This window comes from Dipodomys spectabilis, unplaced genomic scaffold, assembly GCF_019054845.1.
Source record: "Dipodomys spectabilis isolate Male_0828 unplaced genomic scaffold, ASM1905484v1 ptg000106l, whole genome shotgun sequence".
NCBI classification, from domain to species: Eukaryota; Metazoa; Chordata; class Mammalia; order Rodentia; family Heteromyidae; genus Dipodomys; species Dipodomys spectabilis.
The window spans coordinates 2040602-2059418 of record NW_024870783.1 but is presented as its reverse complement, the minus strand read 5'-3'; the positions used below and the strand labels follow the sequence as shown (position 1 = coordinate 2059418).

General features: G+C 38.2%; 1 gene segment (V, D, J or C); it reads right to left on the bottom strand.

Annotated features, from left to right (window-relative positions):
* Nucleotides 1–10947: 10947 nt before the first annotated feature.
* On the bottom strand, nucleotides 10948–16924 carry LOC122114151. The segment is given in 4 exon segments: nucleotides 10948–11916; nucleotides 13878–13966; nucleotides 14090–14216; nucleotides 16750–16924. Coding segments are annotated over 4 exon segments (249 nt in total).
* Between the last annotated feature and the right edge of the window lie 1893 nt (nucleotides 16925–18817).

Here is an 18817-nt window from a genome sequence, read left to right as displayed (position 1 = left end):
ACAATGAGATATACAATCGTTATGTCAAAAAATGAACTCTATAATTTTTGGGGGTTGAGGGGAAGATGGGAAGGCAGGGATGGCAAGGGGAAAAAAGGGAGGAGACAACAATGCTTGATAAGAAATGTTCTCATTACCTTGCTCATGTAATTGTTAACTCCTCTGTATGGTATTTTCACAATTAAAAAGTAATACTAATGGGAATTTCAGAATCATAGGTTGATTAAGCAACAAGGTTTTAACATCAGAATCATATAATTAATTTGCTTTATATTTAACAAACATATTCTATTTATTTGGTGATATTCAGTAACATTCCTATTAAATAAAATCTTTCTCACTTTTAAGCCAAGCTTTGTGATTCATTCTTCAATTGCTAGCTACTAATGTTTCTTGAGTTATTCTGCAAGAGATTTTACTCTGTAATTCTCTCCAAACTATAGAAATGGCATGCTGGTGGTAGATGTTTTTGTCTTTGTCTTTCACATTTGGGAATAAGTGATAAATTGATTTCTGCATTAACATTATAAATTCTGGTTCTGGGAGTCCCTTGAAGCTGAAGTAACCCAAGATCCCACTTGGACAAGGTCTCTGGTATGACATCTTCTGTCAAGTCCTCCAAACTCAGACTACTGCTTCAGTTCAGAGAATGTGCTATGCTGCTCCCCAGACAAGCTTTGAAATAGGACTGCTGGGCCAAGCCCTACAGAGATGTTTTTGTTAAGGACTATATCACTGTGGGAGGAGTATCTATACCTTGCATGCAGTAATAAACGCCAATATCCTCAGCCTCCACCCTGCTGATTTGCAGTGTGAAATCTGTGTCTGACCCACTGCCACTGAATCTTTCTGGGACCCCAGTTGCTCGGTTGGAAGCCCAATAGATTAGGAGTTTTGGAGACTGGCCAGGCTTCTGCAAGTACCAAAATAGAGCACTATCTCCATCGCTATGTAAGAGGCTCTGACTTGACCTGCAGGAGAGGGAGACCTTCTCTCCCAGGGTGACAGCCAGGGAGAGTGGAGTCTGAGTCATTATAATATCGCCTCTGGATCCTGAAATTAAAATAAATGAAAAGCACAAGGTTATATTGGTAATATAATTTTTTCTGTGCTTATATATTTATTCCTAATCGTTTCATGGTTTTTCCTTCTATCCTACCATTCAATATTTCAAAAAATATACAAATATTAAAAGCATAAATGAGTTTCTAGATCTCATGTATACTACCCACTGCACAGTTGTCATAGTTGTCAACAAAGCTCAGGAACTGGTTCCATCTAGAATGTTCATCACTCTCATATAATTAACTTCACCTGCCCCATTCTAGAGGACAAGTTCTGTGCATCTAAACCATGAACAGAATACAAACAAAAAGCAGTGGCCCTAAGGGTTCCCCTTCAACCCCCTTTTTTATCTTCTCCCACTGCCCTTTACAGTAATCCATAGCATTAGGAGACCCAGAGCCCAAGAACAGAGCCTCATTTTAGCTGGCAATCCAGGAGATTTAATCAGTGAAGTCAAGGTCAAGATAAGTCTTTATGTCAAACTAGTGCCTGAAAGTCCTCCTTGGGGAGCACTATGCAAATCAGCAGGTGGGTGCAGCAGTGTGAGAAGAACAAAGTGGAGGACAAGGGCATCGCTCTGGTGCAGAAAGTGACTTAAATTTCTTCTGTGTTTGGAGAAAAGACCCACAAATACCAGGCTGGCTCCAGCAGTGGGTAGAAGGACCCTTCTCCCCTGATGCCTGGATCTGCAGGGAGTTTCCACTGTCTACTTAAAACACTAGAGGCCCAATTCAATTGAAATGTGTGTCCAGGAGAGTCTTGGTGAAGGGTCAATTTGATTGGCCCTCTTCTAGTTATTCTAGAGAAAAGTACTGTACAGAGACTTCATTTGCCATTGTCTCTCAAGACTTCTATCCAATATCACTGTGGTTTGAATTAGGTAAGGAAATCAAATACCTACTTCAGTTAATCCGATATCACTGAAGGAAAGTTAATTTAAGATTAGCAAGTTATCAACACCTGTTAGAGATATTCTTTATAAGCCAGACACTGGTGGCTCACGTCTATTATCCTAGCTATTCTGGAGGCTGAGTTCTGAGGACATGGTTCAAAGCCAGTCCAGGCAGAAAATTCTCCTTGTGACTCTTATCTCCAATTAATCATTCAGAAATTGTAAGTGGTGCTGTGGTTGAAAGTGGTAGAGTGTTAGCCTTGGGCAAATGAGCTCAGGATCAGTGCCCAGGTCCTGAGTTCAATCCCTACAAGTGATTAAAAAAATAAGATTCTTCATAGAGGGCCTAATAAATTAAGTTCCTTATGATCACTTGTGTCAAAACAAAATAACCCAGAGGATAAAATCCTCCTTACAGAGGGTAAACTAATAACATTTCTAAATGAAAGAGAAAAATGGCAGAGAAAACTAAGTTTATTTATTGGTTTGTTTGTTTGTTTGTTTTGTGTCTGGTCGTGGGTCCTGATCTCTGGGCCTGGGTGCTGTCCCTCAGCTCTTCAGCTCAAGGCTAGTGCTCTACCACTTGAGCCACAGCAACACTTCTGGCTTTTTTTCTTTTGCTTATGTGGTACTGCGGAATCAAACCCAGGGCCTCATGCATGCAAGGCAAGCACTCTAGCACGGAGCCACCTTCCCAGCCCCAGAAAACTAAATTTTACATAGGCATTTTCACAATCTGTAAATATGGGATGACACTTATTCAGCATAACTCTTCACCAGACTAACAACAGCATTCTTAATATTCCTCTCTCTCTTCTATAAGACAGTTTGTACAAGAACACCAGTTACATTCAGTTAGGTAGTCAGACTATTGCAACATCTATTTTTAATCTTTCTACAGAGTCTGTTCCTAGAAAAGTTATTAACTCTGTAGTAGACCCTCTTTGTCATGCCTGGATTCCATGGGGGCAGCCACAGCCAGGACTCCACACCTCATAGCAGGACCCAGCAAGATCTGTTTTCATGTCTCAATATAACAAGTACTCAAAATTAAGTCTTCTCTTAAGCTTCATCAGGATCTACTCAGAAACTGAATGTTGGTTCAGAGTTTTACAGAGGAATTCATATTCCACTCAGCCTGAAGAACATACATTTCTGTTACTATTGGACACTGTTTGTGACATTTTCTTATAGGTTACACAAAAATTTTCTTCTATTAAAATTTATTATAGGGTTTTTTATTGTGATTAAGTGATTACATAAATTTCTCAAATTTCACAGGATTGTGATACTTATAGTCACAAAGTAAGTGATATTTATAGTCAAAAACACATTCTAACATTCGTGGGGTGAATTATCTTTGTCATGGTTTATAAAGTTTGTAAATTCTATGAGCTTTGACAATACAGTTATTTCTTCCACATGGGGTGATATATACATTTCTTTCCTTTTGCTTAGTGTCAGCTTTTCCCTCTTTCCTGCTCATTCCCTCCCTCCCATTGCTTCCATTGAGTTGCTTTGTTCATTTTGATCAATGTCCAGTGTAGCTGATAGGTCCCACTATTGTATGTTTTCCCATTTCCCTCTGTTTCTGTGTCTTCCTCCTAGTTTCCCTCTGATGTGCACTTATATACCATATATGTGGTACTATATATTATTTTTAAATAAGTGTTTTATTGTGAAAATACCATACAGAGAGTTTACAATTACATGACCAAGTTAATGAGTACATTTCTTATCAAGCATTGTTGCCTCCTCCTTTCTTTCCTCTTCCTATCAATGCCTATCTCCCCTATTCCTGTTCCCTCGACCCCTGCCCTCACTACCCACCCCAAGCACCAAAGTTGTAAAGGTCATTTTTCGACATAATGTCTTGTACATCTCTTTAGTACACTGGGTCCACCTGTATCCCTATTTAAACAAATTGTTTTTTCCCTTCCCCTCTCCAAATTATACCAACATCAAATACAGTGAAATCATGGGTTATACCTTGGGGGAGGGACATACAAAGCAACAAAGAAATTATCTTATAAATATGTTATTTGTAAATTATTTCTTTTATTCCTTTCCAAACTCTTTCAGATACCATTACTGGAAGAAAGTTTCAAAGTGAAATTACATGCCAATCACATGGAAAGTGAGATGACTAACACAGGTAATTTCCCAATAGGTTGTAACTTCAATCCTGTAGATGAGTTATAAATGATATAGCTCAAAAGAAATACTGAAATCTTATCCTTTCATACCCCCCACCAAGGATGAGCAACCACCTCAGTCACATATCCATTTCTGTCCTTTTGTTGGTTAACTGGAGGAAAGAGTCTCTTGCACTTTCCTTTCCTGGTCTGGCTTTGAACTGTGATCAGCAGATCTCAGCCTTCTGTGTAGGTAGGTTTTCAGGTATGAGCCACCTGCATTGGCCTCTTATAGCTACATCAGCCTTGTAGAATATCGGGATTTGAATGTATACCTCTCAAAACACAGTCCCTTGCCACACAACCAGGCATGGTAGGGTTTCATTCTCAGGATTGGAACATTGTGAAGTTGCTGATCAGTTCTGCTGGCCATTTGTCCTCAACTGCATACCAGGTGATGGTCTGCTCTTCTCAGGTGTGGTGCAGTAGTAGAGGCTCAATAGTGGTCATTGTTCTTGGCAAGTTGGATTCAGAGAAGCAGCAGAAAATATAAAAAGATAATAACTTTAAATGTTGCCATTCATTGGAGAAAAGCGCTTGATAAAATTCTCTCAAGTGACTAGGGATAGAAAAAAATATCACCTTAGCCCAATAAAAGATATCTGGCAAAACCATTGTCAACACCATACTAAATAGGGAAAATGAAATTATGAAATTATTTCCTCAAAAATAAGAATATATAAGCATAACCAAGGAGATAAATCATCTGTACTATGAAAACTATAATAATAAAACTGAATAAATGAAATGCACAAACAAATATATAAATACATATACTTCTTTATTTTACCTACATAAACTTCTATATGCTATGTGAATCTAAAATAATGGCACAACCCTGACTACCCCGAGTATGTAGATATGTCATTTACAAGTCAGGAGAGGCATTATAAAGTCTGTGCTGAGGGCTATATAGAGAAAAGAATGTTTGGATAAAAAGGATCTTCTCATTTGCTTACAGAAGAAAAAAAATACATGTACGTCTACGAACAATACCAGTAATGCATCCCATTTAGTTGATGCTTTTCTGATTCTGATCCAAAAACTAAGCAGGCTTAAACCTTCAACTGCTAGGCAACATTCTTGAATTCAAGCTCACTGAGAATGGAACCTGAGTCCTGCTTCCTCACCATGGTTGCAGCAGCAGGAAGAAGAGAAGCAAGTCTGCAGCTACATGTCCAAACTACATGTGAATTCCTAAGGCTGATCCTGCTCAGGGAGAGCTGGTTTGGTGACTTAGTTTCCCTGCACTGCCATGGAGAGCACAGATATCTTGGGCTGGTGCATAAATTCATGGAATAGTTTTAAAAATCAATGTTCTGGAAGCCGGGAAGTCTAGAGTATCATCTGTTTTAGACTCTCATCCTGACTGTTCACTTTCTTGTAAGGTCCTCACAAGGACTTTGATGCCTGTGACAGAGACAGAGACAGGGCCATCCAGGGCCACATCTCCTCAAGACACTAGCACTACAGGACTTGCTACAGTCTCAGAGACCTCACATCACCTCACACACTTGTTACAGACTTCTCCAAGGACACATATCTCAGGGGGATATGTATCAATCCTTGAAACATGGTCTTTGCTGATGAATAAGGCAGGAAATAGAGGCAAAGCCAAGCTTCCAGTCTCTAAATTCCAAAAACAGAAGTCTTTCCCCCACAATTCAGCCTGCTGACAGCTCCTTCTGAGTGTCCCTGGTCCTAGTCCAATACCCAAGCCTGGAGACTCTTTGTTAATGATAAAACACTCGCTCTAGTTTCCCTAGATTACTAATCTAGATAGCTATTTTTTTTTTGGGGGGGGGGTGTCCAGTCATGGCTCCTGAACTCTGGGCCTCGGCGCTGTCCCTCCGCTCTTCAGCTCAAGGCTAGCGCTCTACCTCTTGAGCCACTGCGCCACTTCCGGCTTTTTTTCTGCTTATGTGGTGCTGAGGAATCCAACCCAAGGCCTCATGCATTCAAGGCAAGCGCTCTCCCACTGAGCCACCTTCCTAGCCCTAAATAGCTCTTTTTATATGTCTTGTGTGGTTTCACTACCATCTAGTGGTATTATTCAAACAGTACATGCTTTTACACCAGGATTCTTTTTTTAACTTTTTATTAATTTTTAATTTTACTTTATTGCAAAGATGCTGTACAAACGGTTACATTTACATGAGTAAGGTAATGAGTACATTTCTTGTCAAGCATTGTTACTCCCTCCTTTGTTGTTCTCCCACTATCCCTTTTCTCCCTTCCCTCCCTCATACCTTCCCCCTCTCCAAAGTTGTAAAGTTCATTTCCAATATAGAGTCTTGTGGGTATTATCGTTGCAATGAGTCATCCTGTGTCCTTGTTTCAGCGTTTTGTTATTTCCTTTCTCCTCCCCAAATTAGACAAATGTGCATACAATATTCAGGGTACCAAAATCAGTACATTGAAAACATTGGTTACACCACAGGGGGAAAGAACATACAAAAGAAACAAAAAAAATCACACAATACATTAAAAACAACAACAAAGAAAGTCCTCTGTGTCCATATCTGAGGATTCAGGTTTCCCTCATGTGCAATAATTAATATACATCTAGGATAATTTTATCTGAAAAGCAGAAAATCTCAAAAACTATGTACATATGACCATCTAAGATGATGCTAAGCTAAATGAACCCCAGGATTCTTTTTTCAGGAAGAGTTATAAATTATATTTTCATGTATCCTTTTTAATTTTTCTATGGATTAAATTCAGATAAGATGGTAGATTTGTGTGTGTGTGTGTGTATCTGTCTGTATCTGAGTGTATATATGTGGATGTGTGTTTGTGCGTGTGTCAGTGGTTTGCCAGTGATAACTTGAAGAATAAGAGCTAGTAAGTCCACACAGGTGAAGATAGAGAAACAAGAGGCCTAAGCTGCACAGAGATCCCCAAATCTGTCCATGCCAAACGTGGTATTTTACTAAATATGAATCACTGACTGCATGTGGAGGGCTGAAGTGGTGAAGAAAAGTTGATCTCTACTTGTTGTATGACATGGTACAGGTGTGGAGAACCAATGACTCACCTTGTGCTTATGTGGCTTGAGTACTGATGGCTTGCAAGTTAGCTAATGTTGGCTTTCTGGACTCTGTCTGCTGGGAAAGTATTCTAATTGGAAGGAAAGGAGCCTGTTGCTCTCCCTGTGGATTTGTCACTGTTCTTAGTCACAGTTGTCAAGTGTACTCAGCACAAGATGATTTATCTTAGGATATGGATTTGTTTACAAACTATTGAGAAGTCTTAAGGCAGAAGTTCTGGAAACCTTTTCAAGAATGGAGTAGAAGTTGGAGCCAGTAGGATGAACTTTGGTACTGGGATTCTCTATTCAGTGATGTCTTGCAGAGAAGGGCTGTCCCTTTCCTCCTGCTCTGAGATTATAGCACCCAGACATGAGTGCTCAGAATCCACCTCCTGGCCTGCAGCTCTCTTGTGCTGTTTACATCCACATCTCACACTCGTGAGGATAAATCCAATTCATGAGTTTTTGGACTGATTCATGTTTAATGACTTTGCTTCACTAATACATACATTCCCACATTGAAACTCTGACTTAAAAGTAGCTACCTCAACATATTATTACCACAACAAATAATAGCTATTTCTCCCAATTGAGTGCTGGGGACCCCCAAATGCTTCTGGTGCCTAATTCATCTTCCATCATTGGTTAGAAAGTAAGCTAGGGCCAAAGTTATGAAGCTGTATTACTTAGATTTCCCTTGTTGTGGCTAAGACCTCAGTAAAAGCAATATAAAGGGCAGAGTACTTGATTGCAACTCTTAGATCATAAAGTCTAGTCTACCATGTGGGCAGAGTTTGGTGAAGCTCACAACATGGCACCCAAGAAACAGAGGAAATCTTATACTTGGTGGCTACATCTTCCTTCCCCTTTGGTTTGATGAGAACTCAGTCCTTTGGAAGGGGCTGTGTATAATAGGGTGGGGCTTCTCTCTTAGTCAATTCTCTCTAGAGAATCTCTCACAGCCAGGTCCAGAAGTATATCCAACCTAGAGGCCATCATTAAAGATCATCAGAATTTTTTCTGTTTCCTTAAACCTTTCAAAGAATATAGTGAGTATAGAAAGAAGATTACTGAGCCATATATACATGGATTCCTCAAAAGTCTACATGCTGGGTGTTCTTACATATCTTTCTTTAAGACAGTCTCTGGAAAGGATAAACTATGTTTCATTGGATCCCTGATAATTTCTCGGTGTGTACATTGTAGCTTCATGTTTATACAGCTACATTTGGACATTTATATGTACATATGTACACATCTATATGTACATATAGATGTATATATGCACTCAATAAATATATAAATCTAGGCACATGTTTTATAGATGACCCATATAAACACATACCAATATATGTATAAGTATGCCTATTTGTTAACTGTGAATGAATCACATTTGTTAAATCTGTACTACCTATTCAAATATCATTTTTATTTCTCTACTTATACATTGCTATATATTATTGTATATTACATTATATGGTATAAATAATCTGGATAAAGTAAATGCTAACTGCTCCTTACATGTTTCCATATGTGAATTACAATATATTCTACATATTCTTATATGTTGCAGACTTTTTATTTTTCCTTTTCCCCATTGTTTTTTAAATATCCATAGTTATGCAATTGGTTTTTAACAAAAATAGTATGCAATGAACCACTGGTAAACCACTGCTAACAGTTATATATATCATCTTTTAATTGGTGATGATCCTGCTGGAGCTCCTTTAACTGTTGTCCTGCAGATCAATCAGTTTGCCTCTAAATTGGATTTTGTTTGATCTTCCTCAGTGACTAAAGAGGCAGAGTATTATAGAGATCATGACCAACATCTAGAAGTCAATGTACATAGAGAAATTCCGGTCATAAAATATCCAACAAGGAAACACATTTTTGAAGTGTTTGTATTCTGAACATTCAACACTGCTTTGAGGTAGCTAAGCAAGTCCTCTAAAATGAGCACTACTCCTAAACTTTTGCATTTTAGTTTTGTTTAGAAGATACAGACAAGGCCATGTTCCACCTATCTGTACTGCCTTGGTAACCATGACTATAGGAGATTACCCCAATGCCTAGATTTCTCTTGAGATAGCTCCTTGATAACAATTGGCCAGTAAAACCTCAACTTGAATCTACTTCTCCCATTTCTGGGGATTGTAGGCAATATTTTGAATAATATTTAATCTTGATATATCCTCAAATTTCTAAATATCATTATTATTCTCAGGCCTGAGATCATATAATTGATAAATATTTGTCTGTGTTTAAATAATTTTGCCATTTAAAGATCTCCTTAGCAGAAATAGACTTCTCCTAAAGCCTAGTCTCTAAAACCTTTTATGGATCCTTGTTAACTTCTTAAAAATACAGATTGAGATGCAGTAGGTATGAGTGTGTTCATAAATTTGTGTGTGTTGTTGGGGTGAGCCAAAACTGACTACATTTTTAATAGACTGGGAGTTCCCCCCCCCACACCCCTTCCAATCAAAATACTGGTGATAACAAATAAAATCCATGATGCCTGTAGCATGGACAGAAGGACTCCACTGATAATATCTGGAACTGATTCTCAAAATAGTTGACCAGTAAAAGCACAGAGTTAAGCTAGATGAAGAGGCATGCCATAGTTACCAAGTTATCTCTTAGGGATGCTAGCTACAAAGGTTAGCACCTCTATTTTCCAGGATATTCATATTAACATGTAGGGTATAGAATTGACAAGCATAACAAAATTTTCTCTTACAGGCAGTAAGTACCCTAATGATCTTTTAACCTAATGGTAGAAATGATTGCAATTGAAAGTATGAATTCAATGTAATTTTTAATAAGTTTTTAATTGTGAAAATACTGTACAGAGGGGTTACAATCACATGAGCAAGGTAATGAGTACATTTCTTATCAAGCATTGTTGCCTCTTCCTTTGTTTTTCCCCTACCATCCCTTCCTTCCCATCTCCACAACTACACTCCCCCTCACCCACCCCACCCACCCCGCCAAATTGTAAAGTTTCTTTTTTAACATAGCATCCTGTACATCTCATTGATGCAATGGGTCCACCTGTATCCCTACTTAAACAATTTGTTTTTCCCTTCCCCTCCGCAAATTATGCCAACATCAAATATAGTGAAAACAAGGGTTATACCGTGGGGGAAGGACATACAAAGAAACAAAAAAAATCACCAGGTACATTATAAATACATTAGAAACAATAGCAAGAAAGAAAAAAAACACTTTTGTACTTTTATCTTGGGGTTCTTTTCACTTAACATCATCTTATCTGAACTTTTCTGCTTGTCTCAGATATATACTAGTTATTGCAAATAAGGGAAACCATGGGAACTATATTTCTTTGTGCCTGGCTTATTATACTTTATAATATTTTAATATAATATTTTAATTTTATTTTATATAATTATATATTATATTATATATTTTATTTTATTTTATATTTTAATATACTATTTTTCTGAGTCTTTCCATTTCCTAACAAATAGGGCAATGTCATTCTTTCTGATGGAAGCATAGAATTACAGTGTAACAGTTTTTTTTTTTTGGGGGGGGGTCCAGTCTTGAGGCCTGAACTCTGCGCCTGGGCGCTGTCCCTCAGCTCTTCAGCTCAAGGCTAGCGCTCTAACACTTGAGCCACAGCACCACTTCCGGCTTTTTTCTTTTTGCTTATGTGGTGCTGAGGAATCAAACCCAAGGCCTCATGCATGCAAGGTAAGCGCTCTACCACTGAGCCAGCTTCCCAGCCCCTACATTGTAACAGTTTCTTAAATTCACTAAATATCCTATCATTCTTCCACAATGTATTTTTCAGCAAATTAATCAAAGGATTTCTTAAAGTTTCCTCTGGAGAGTAACGGAAGAGTGAGAGGATCAAAATATAGTGTTCTTATCAATTGACATACTTAGTTGAGAACACTTTGTGTAACTACTTAAAATGATATATATGTATATATATAATTTTGATTATCTTAAATTAATATAAAATCTCCAAATGTCTCCAGTCTCTGTTTATTTGTCTCAGAGATTTCTGTCTCTACTTTGCCTGAAGGAAGGAAGAGGACATGCAGGATGTTTGTACTGATACCCCAATGGATGAATCTGGCCAATGGAAGAGGTGACTTGTGAGAAGTGATTATATTATGGGATTGGAGGTTATACCACTGCTCATTAGAGGGTTAAAGATACTCTCATGCAGTGAGGCAGTTCTCATAATAGTCACCTGCTATCCAATGAAGACAACCATATGCTTGGCCACCACAAATTACAACTGGTTCTCTCTTTATCAACACAACATATTGTACCAAATGCAAGACAGGCCTCACCAGAGTACAGACAGATGAAGATTCAGCATCGGGGACTTTCTGCATCTAAAACTGTATGCTAAACAAACTTCTTTACTCAGGGTTTAGGCCAGTTTCTTTGTTATAGGGAAGGACTGACTCACGTGTGTCATGTTTATGTGTGTGTGCGCACAGGTGTGTGTGAGAGACAGAGAAATCTGTTTAAATAGAAGTGCTCTTAATAGGTTAATTGAGGAGTAAAAAGCAGCTCTCTACCTGTGATACTCTTCTTCTTCTAAATACAACTTCTCAAACCTTATAAGATTACTTGTTAACTTGCTGAAAGGCAGATTCACACTCAGATGTGAAGTGGTTTTGTAATATTTTATTTGTAACATGCTCTCAGGGATGCTATTGATGATCCTGAATTCTGGACACTTTCTGAGTAGGAAAGAAAATACTACTACATACATGTTTAGTTGTGTTTGCTTCCTTTTTGTCAAGAAATATTTCTATTTGAGAATGGTCACTTACATATTTCATGATAATATCTCATTTTCTATGAACTGAGACTTACTGAAACTCTTACTATGGAAGAGACATGTGTGTACCTGGTCTTGGACAAGGCCCTCCTGGATATATTCTGAGAGTGGGGTTGTGACTTCACTGGGTCATCAGCTGTGGGCTCCCATCAGCGTAGTCTCTACAGGAAATATATTTCCCAGCACTCCTCTCCCTCTCTGCTTTCCTGTTTATATTCTGATTTAGATGGGATATCTTCCAATCACATATAAGTTTGGAAGGTGGAAGGGACTCAATCCTATCGATCCACAATATGCAAGGAACTTGGACAAAAGTGAGAGTGTGGACAAAAGAGAACTCCATACAAATGTTTTGTCCTAAATTCTGTTTTGTTTTTTCAGGTAAGGGGTATGTTTATTCATCGATCTGGATGGCACCAGGCCATGTTGGCTCTCCATCAGTAGTAGTACAAAATGATGTCCATAAAGATTCAAGGTTATGAAGACAATTCATCTTTACCTATCACCCTTTCATCATTCTGAACCATCCCTCCCAATCCAACTCCTCCCTTCCATATACATTTCCATGTGTAAGAATGCATGTTAATTGCTAAATGTGAACTTATCACTCTCACTATGTCTGTAGGATATGGGGAAGTCACTTCTGATTACTGTGATAAATATAGATATAATATGGGTCACTCTGGAACTGTACCCAGTACATGACTCCACAAGTGTCTTAAAAGTATTTTATTTATTCACATATATTTATTTCCATTCTTCAGTTTGCATTTATTTTAACTAGGCCAGAAGCCAAGGGTGCTTTTGTTATCTGCTCTCTGAATAACACCTCTAAGATCAAGCTCCAGAAAAAAAAAAAAAAAAAAAAAAAAACATGTTCAAACCTTCCAAAACCTGATACAAAATATTAGTTAATTTTTTCTTTATATTTCCTGAAGTTATTTAAAAACATATTTTTCAACTCTACTTTCTATGGTTTAGACAATGGCAGTGTAAAACAATAATATGTTACTCGATATCAAAATAAATTAATTTTCTGAGAACTAGATTAAAATGTTGCATGTTTTAATATGAGAGTTGAAATGAGTATTTAAAAATACACTTCCTGAAAAAAATTCCCTGACAAGAAATAGATAAATGTTTAAATTACTAAACTCACATGTTTAATTATTTAGCTTCCCCAAACATCATATTGTACCTCAAATAAAATTATCTCATGCCAATACAAAATTAATTTCAAATAAATTTTAACTACTATTTTTCTTCAAACAATTGTTTTTAAAATGTTTTTCAGAAGTTATTTTTCCTTACCTTTAAAAACCTGTCCTGACATATCTAGAATGGCTTCGTTATTGACTGACTGCAGAATTTTAGGACAGACTGGACCATACATGAGTACAGAGCAGTGTTCTTTGTAAGTCACAGAACAGGCAGTGTCAGGTGTGTGCTGCTTGGGATGAGCAGGAGGACAGACAGTTAAGGTATGCAATTGACTCCAGAACGTATCTCCCAATGCTTTCCAGTGACCTTAAAAATGGGGGCTGCATCTGAGATGTTCTGTCAGCAGTTGAAGCACCAGGATAAGCATCTGGGGCAGCCCAGCCTCTCACTTCTGCTTTCCTGGGAGGTTTTTGTTATGACTGGTGTCACAGGGGTAGGTAAATAATTACCCTGCTGACAGTAGTAAGTGGCAAAATCTTCAGGCTGCAGGCTGCTGATGCTGAGAGTGAACTCTGTGCCAGATCCACTTCCATTGAACCTCCATGGGACCCCAGATTGCCAAGTAGGTGCAAAATAGATCAGGAGCTTTGGAGCTTTCCCTGCTCTCTGCTGCTACTAATGTAAATAATTGCTAATGACCTGACTGGCTTTGCAGGTGATGGTGACTCTCTCTCTCAGAGATGCAGACAGGGATGGTGACTGAGTCAACTGGACATCACAATGGACACCTGACATTGGAAAAATTAAAACAATTAGTCATGTAATTAATGATATTATCCAAGTACTTCCACGAAGCCTCAAGCTGCTCTGTTAATATGAGATGAGTATTCCCTGGCATTGTTCTTCCTTACGTGGGAGCCAGAGCAGCAGGAGCCCCAGCAGCTGAGCAGCGGCCTTCATTTGCAAGCTGTTTGTTGAGTGGAACCTTCTCCTGCATAGGGTGTGAGCAGCCTCTGAAGAAGTTCTCAGGGCAGTGGGCTGTGCTCAAGGCACATGAAAATCAGCAGGGTTGGAAAGATTTAAAAGATATGGCTATATACATAGCTTTGTGATCTTCATGAATTTCTGAACTAGCAGTCTCCAAATCTCTCAGGTAACATTCCTGTCTCCTATCAATAGCCCAAAAAACTCCCCTTAAAGATAAGATGTTCCCTAAACCAAGAGCTCACATCTACTTCAGTCTCTTCTGCTTCATAAACCTTCATGTTCTTATGCTATCGTCTCTTCCAGTTCAGAATAACATTTTTTTAGTAACTGGGCTAGAACTTGTGGTCCCAGCAGGTTCAGATTTGATGAAAGGAAACAAAATAAAGGGTGAGCAAGGCAATGAAACCACAATGAATGGAGAAGACATCCTTAGCATGGGAAGCAAGGAAAGCCTGCCACAGACAGTGAAGGCAGAGCACAGTGAGGAAGGCTCCCACATCAGGACCAGCATGTGGGGACACTGTCCACCCTAGTGCAGGATGTCACTCTGGGGAGCCACTAGCAGGGCATTGCCATGACAGTGAATCGACTTCTCATCATTGTGAGTCCCAGCTGCTGCAGGTACAAAAAATAACACTGCTCTTCACAGTCAGAAGCTCACACACAGTGAAAGTCCCTGCCAAAGTCAGAGTTCTCTTCATCATCCTTCACTAAATGAACTGCACGTGGATCTGGATTTGAGAGATTCACCAACTACGACCCTTGTTATGATGTATCTGTGGCCTGAAATATTACACTTCTGAAGCCAAAGGAAGCTATGTTGAAACTGTAAAACTCATGCCTTTCTATTTACCTGCATTTAATTAGAGGAACTTTGAAGGTGGACCTGTCTTTTGATACACATCCACTCCTGGTACACACAACGTCCCCCCACACCTGGGTTTCAGACCAAGACATTTTAGGAATGGCTACGATTCAGGAGGAAAGAAGAGTGGATATGAGAGTGGAGATCAACCACTTCCCAATTTGTGTAATAAGACTGTTATGCCCTGAGCCTCAGGTAGGAATCATGAACATAAAGATCTCTTGTGTAGACGATACTAAAGCTACTAGCACATGTGTTTAATATATTATTTACCATACCTAAGATACAGAACCAACCCAGATGCTCCTCAGTAGATGAATGGATCAAGAAAATGTGGTATATACACAAAATGGAATTCTATGCCTCCATCAGAAAGAATGACATTGCCCCATTTGTTAGGAAATGTTAAGACTTGGAAAAAATTATATTAAGTGAAGTAAGCCAAGCCCAAAGAAACATAGGTCCCATGGTTTCCCTTATTTGCAATATCTAGTATATGTATTAGTCAAGCAGAAAAGGTCAGATAAGTTGATGTTAGGGAAATGAACCCTAAGATATGTATTCAAATGTTTTTTTTTTCTTTCATGTGATTGTTTCTAACACATTCATAAGATTATTTTTTGTTGCTTTGTATGTCCCTCCCCCTCAGTTTAACCACTGTTTTCACTGTATTTGATGTCGGTATAATTTGTGGAGGGGAAGGGGAAAAACAAGTCGTTTAAGTAAGGATACAGGTAGACCCGATGCAGCAATGAGAAGTACAAGTTGTCATGTCGAAAACGAACTTTACAACTTTGGTGGGGGAGGGGGAGGCTGGGAAAGGGATGGGAAGGGTAAACAAAGGAGGAGGCTACAATGGTTGATAAGAAATATACTCATTATCTTGCCTATGTAATTGTAACCCCTCTGTACAGTATGTTCACAATTAAAAAATAAAGATTGTGGAATACTAAAAAAAAAGAAAAAGAAAAAGAAAATCAGGTTCTACCTAGAACCCACCTTGGGTTTTTCCTGCTCCTTCAAGTTGTGCTCATTGGATGGCTGGTCTTCAACAATGCATGTCTTGAAGGACAGTGTGATCTGCTCTTTACTTTGGCTTAAGTTCTCTGGCTCTGAATGTCCTCCCTGTCTGTCTTCTAGTTCCTCAATAAAAATTAAACTGTCCTTTTCCATCTGCAACATGTGTCTCAAGCAAGCATTTTCATCTGTGCCACTCTATTCCATATCTCTGTAGATTCAATTTAAATCGCACTTCCATAAACACAATCCAACTGCTATCCTGTGAGCCTGAGGTCAAACAATGTGCCCTGGTGGCCCCGCCCTTCCATGCTTTATGGAGTGTGGCAGCTGTTAAGTTCCTTAACTCTGCTTCAGCATCCTCATTTGTGTAACTGTTACAGTTACACAGTGTTGAATACTTTTCTGTATCTTTCTCTGGGATTTTACCTTCTTCCATCCATGGGCCAATTTTTCCCTTGGCTATTTTCACTCATAGGATCATATATCTCATAATCCTAAGTATTTTCTTCAATGGCAACAAACCCCTGAAGTACATCTCCAACTTCTCAACACATTTCCTCCTACATCCACTGTTAAAACATTGCCTATAAAAGAGAGATGCCCTACGTTTGCCATTTTAACTTGCTGTTAATTCACCTTTTTGTATACCTTTTCCCTAATAATTAACTCATGATATTTAGTGAAAACTTCAATACCTACCATAGAAACTCTTTCAGAGTGAGTTTTTCCCTCAAGTTATTCCTTATGATTAGTTGGATATATTTCCAGGTAAAGTTATAATCAGTAGGACAATATTTTGTAAAATAGAAGAGTTCACCTATACATTGTTTAAAATATTTGTTAAATCTTAAGAAGATACATGAATGACATAACATATAATAACAAAACAATGTGACAATAATACTTATTAGACAATATATTGGAAATGAACTTTACAACTTGGGCTGGGGGAGTAGTTGGCAAGGTAGACATTGGAGATAGTGAGGGAGAGGGGAACACTATTCAAAAAGAAATCTATTCATTACCTTACATTTGTAATTGTAACCCCTCTACATATCAACTTTACAAAAAATGTGAAAACAATAAAATAGGGAAAATCAGAAAAATCATAGACTAATATCTAATAATACATCATATATACAAAATAACACATAATATATTTTATATAATTTATATTTAATTATTACATACTGTATCTCATATATTAGGTATATATACATAAATATGATATATAAATTGCATGCATATGTTCACTTGTCAATCTGAGAATCAGAGGGCTTTTGACTTAAGGAAGATCTGCTTTATCTTGAGGTTTCTCCATTCTTATTTTTATAAATAAAAGACGTCAGTGTTGTTCCTCTGACTGTCAAAGATTCCTTGATTCTTGAGATTAAAACAGAGAAGATTCAGTGAACTAGGAACACTGCTGTGATTCTTGGTGGGAACTGGTCTGGAGGACAGAGGGACTAAGCTCAAAAAACATCTCACCTTCAGTGTACCTTGCAGGAGAGCACAGGATGGCTGGATACCCAGTGCCAACAGTGTTGTTTGTATTCAGTGTTTCTCTTGATAATTTCAGCTTGATTGCTAAGTCGAACTAGCATTTAGAAAATAGAAATAAACTAAATTTATCCTCCTTTCACCTCCCCTTTCTCTCCTTCCATTCATCTCCATCTCCTACTTTGCTTCTCTCTCTCTCTCTCTCTCTCTCTCTCTCTCTCTCTCTCTTTCTCTCTCTCTCTCATTTCTTATTTTTCTCAGGCAATGTATGTTGATCAAGTCGAATATGTTCCACAAGTAGAAATCTCTTTTAAAATTAGATAACTGATCTCTGCATTTCATCATTCTGATTGAGTTAAAGAGAAAAACTATAACTGTCTACATTTATGTGAAACAATATTTCTAATAGCATCAACAGCTATCCATTACATATCAGCACGTCAGGAATAATGAAAAATACCTGTTTTAATAAATAGGCAAACTCTGCAACAAACTTTGTACTCATTGATATAGTTATTTAGCAATTTACCACTCAAGCTGCATTAAACTATGAAAAGTTCACTATTACCTTCTATACCTAAAATTGTACTGAGGTTCTCCAAATGCAATAAGAAAAGCTAAAACTGATTGGATAAAAAGCACAAAAGACCTGAAGCAGAAAAAGGAAGTGGCAAACTGTCTTTACTTGCTAATGAAATTCGTGCATGAAGTATTGAAAAATCTCAAAATAAAAGTTTTGAAATAACTTTGAAGTGTCTTTGTGCACATTGTGAATATCTATTCAAGAATAAAATAACCTGGATAAAGTCAGAGTATTTCCATGTTTATAGTCTGGAATGTAATATTAATATTTCAACACCTAGCACAGTGCCAGTATCGCACATCTATAATTACACTTACTCTAAAGATTGAGGTATAGAAGCTCGCTGGTCCAGGTTAGCCTGGGCAGGATTCCTGTCCTATGATTCAAGGACAGCTCTGGCAAGAGGAAGCTTGAAGAAAGCAGCTGGGGCAGCCCAGGCTCACACTTCTGCTTCCTGGAGGTTTATGTTATGGCTTGTATCACTGTGGGTGGGTAATTATAATACTGTTGACAGTAATAAGTGGCAATGTCTTCAGGCTGCAGGCTACTGATGGTGAGAGTGTACTCTGTCCCAGATCCACTGCCACTAAATCTGGAGGGGATCCCAGATTGTAAATACTTTGCACCAGAGATCAGGAGCTTTGGAGCTCCCCCTGGTTTCTGCTGGTACCAGTTTAAGGCATT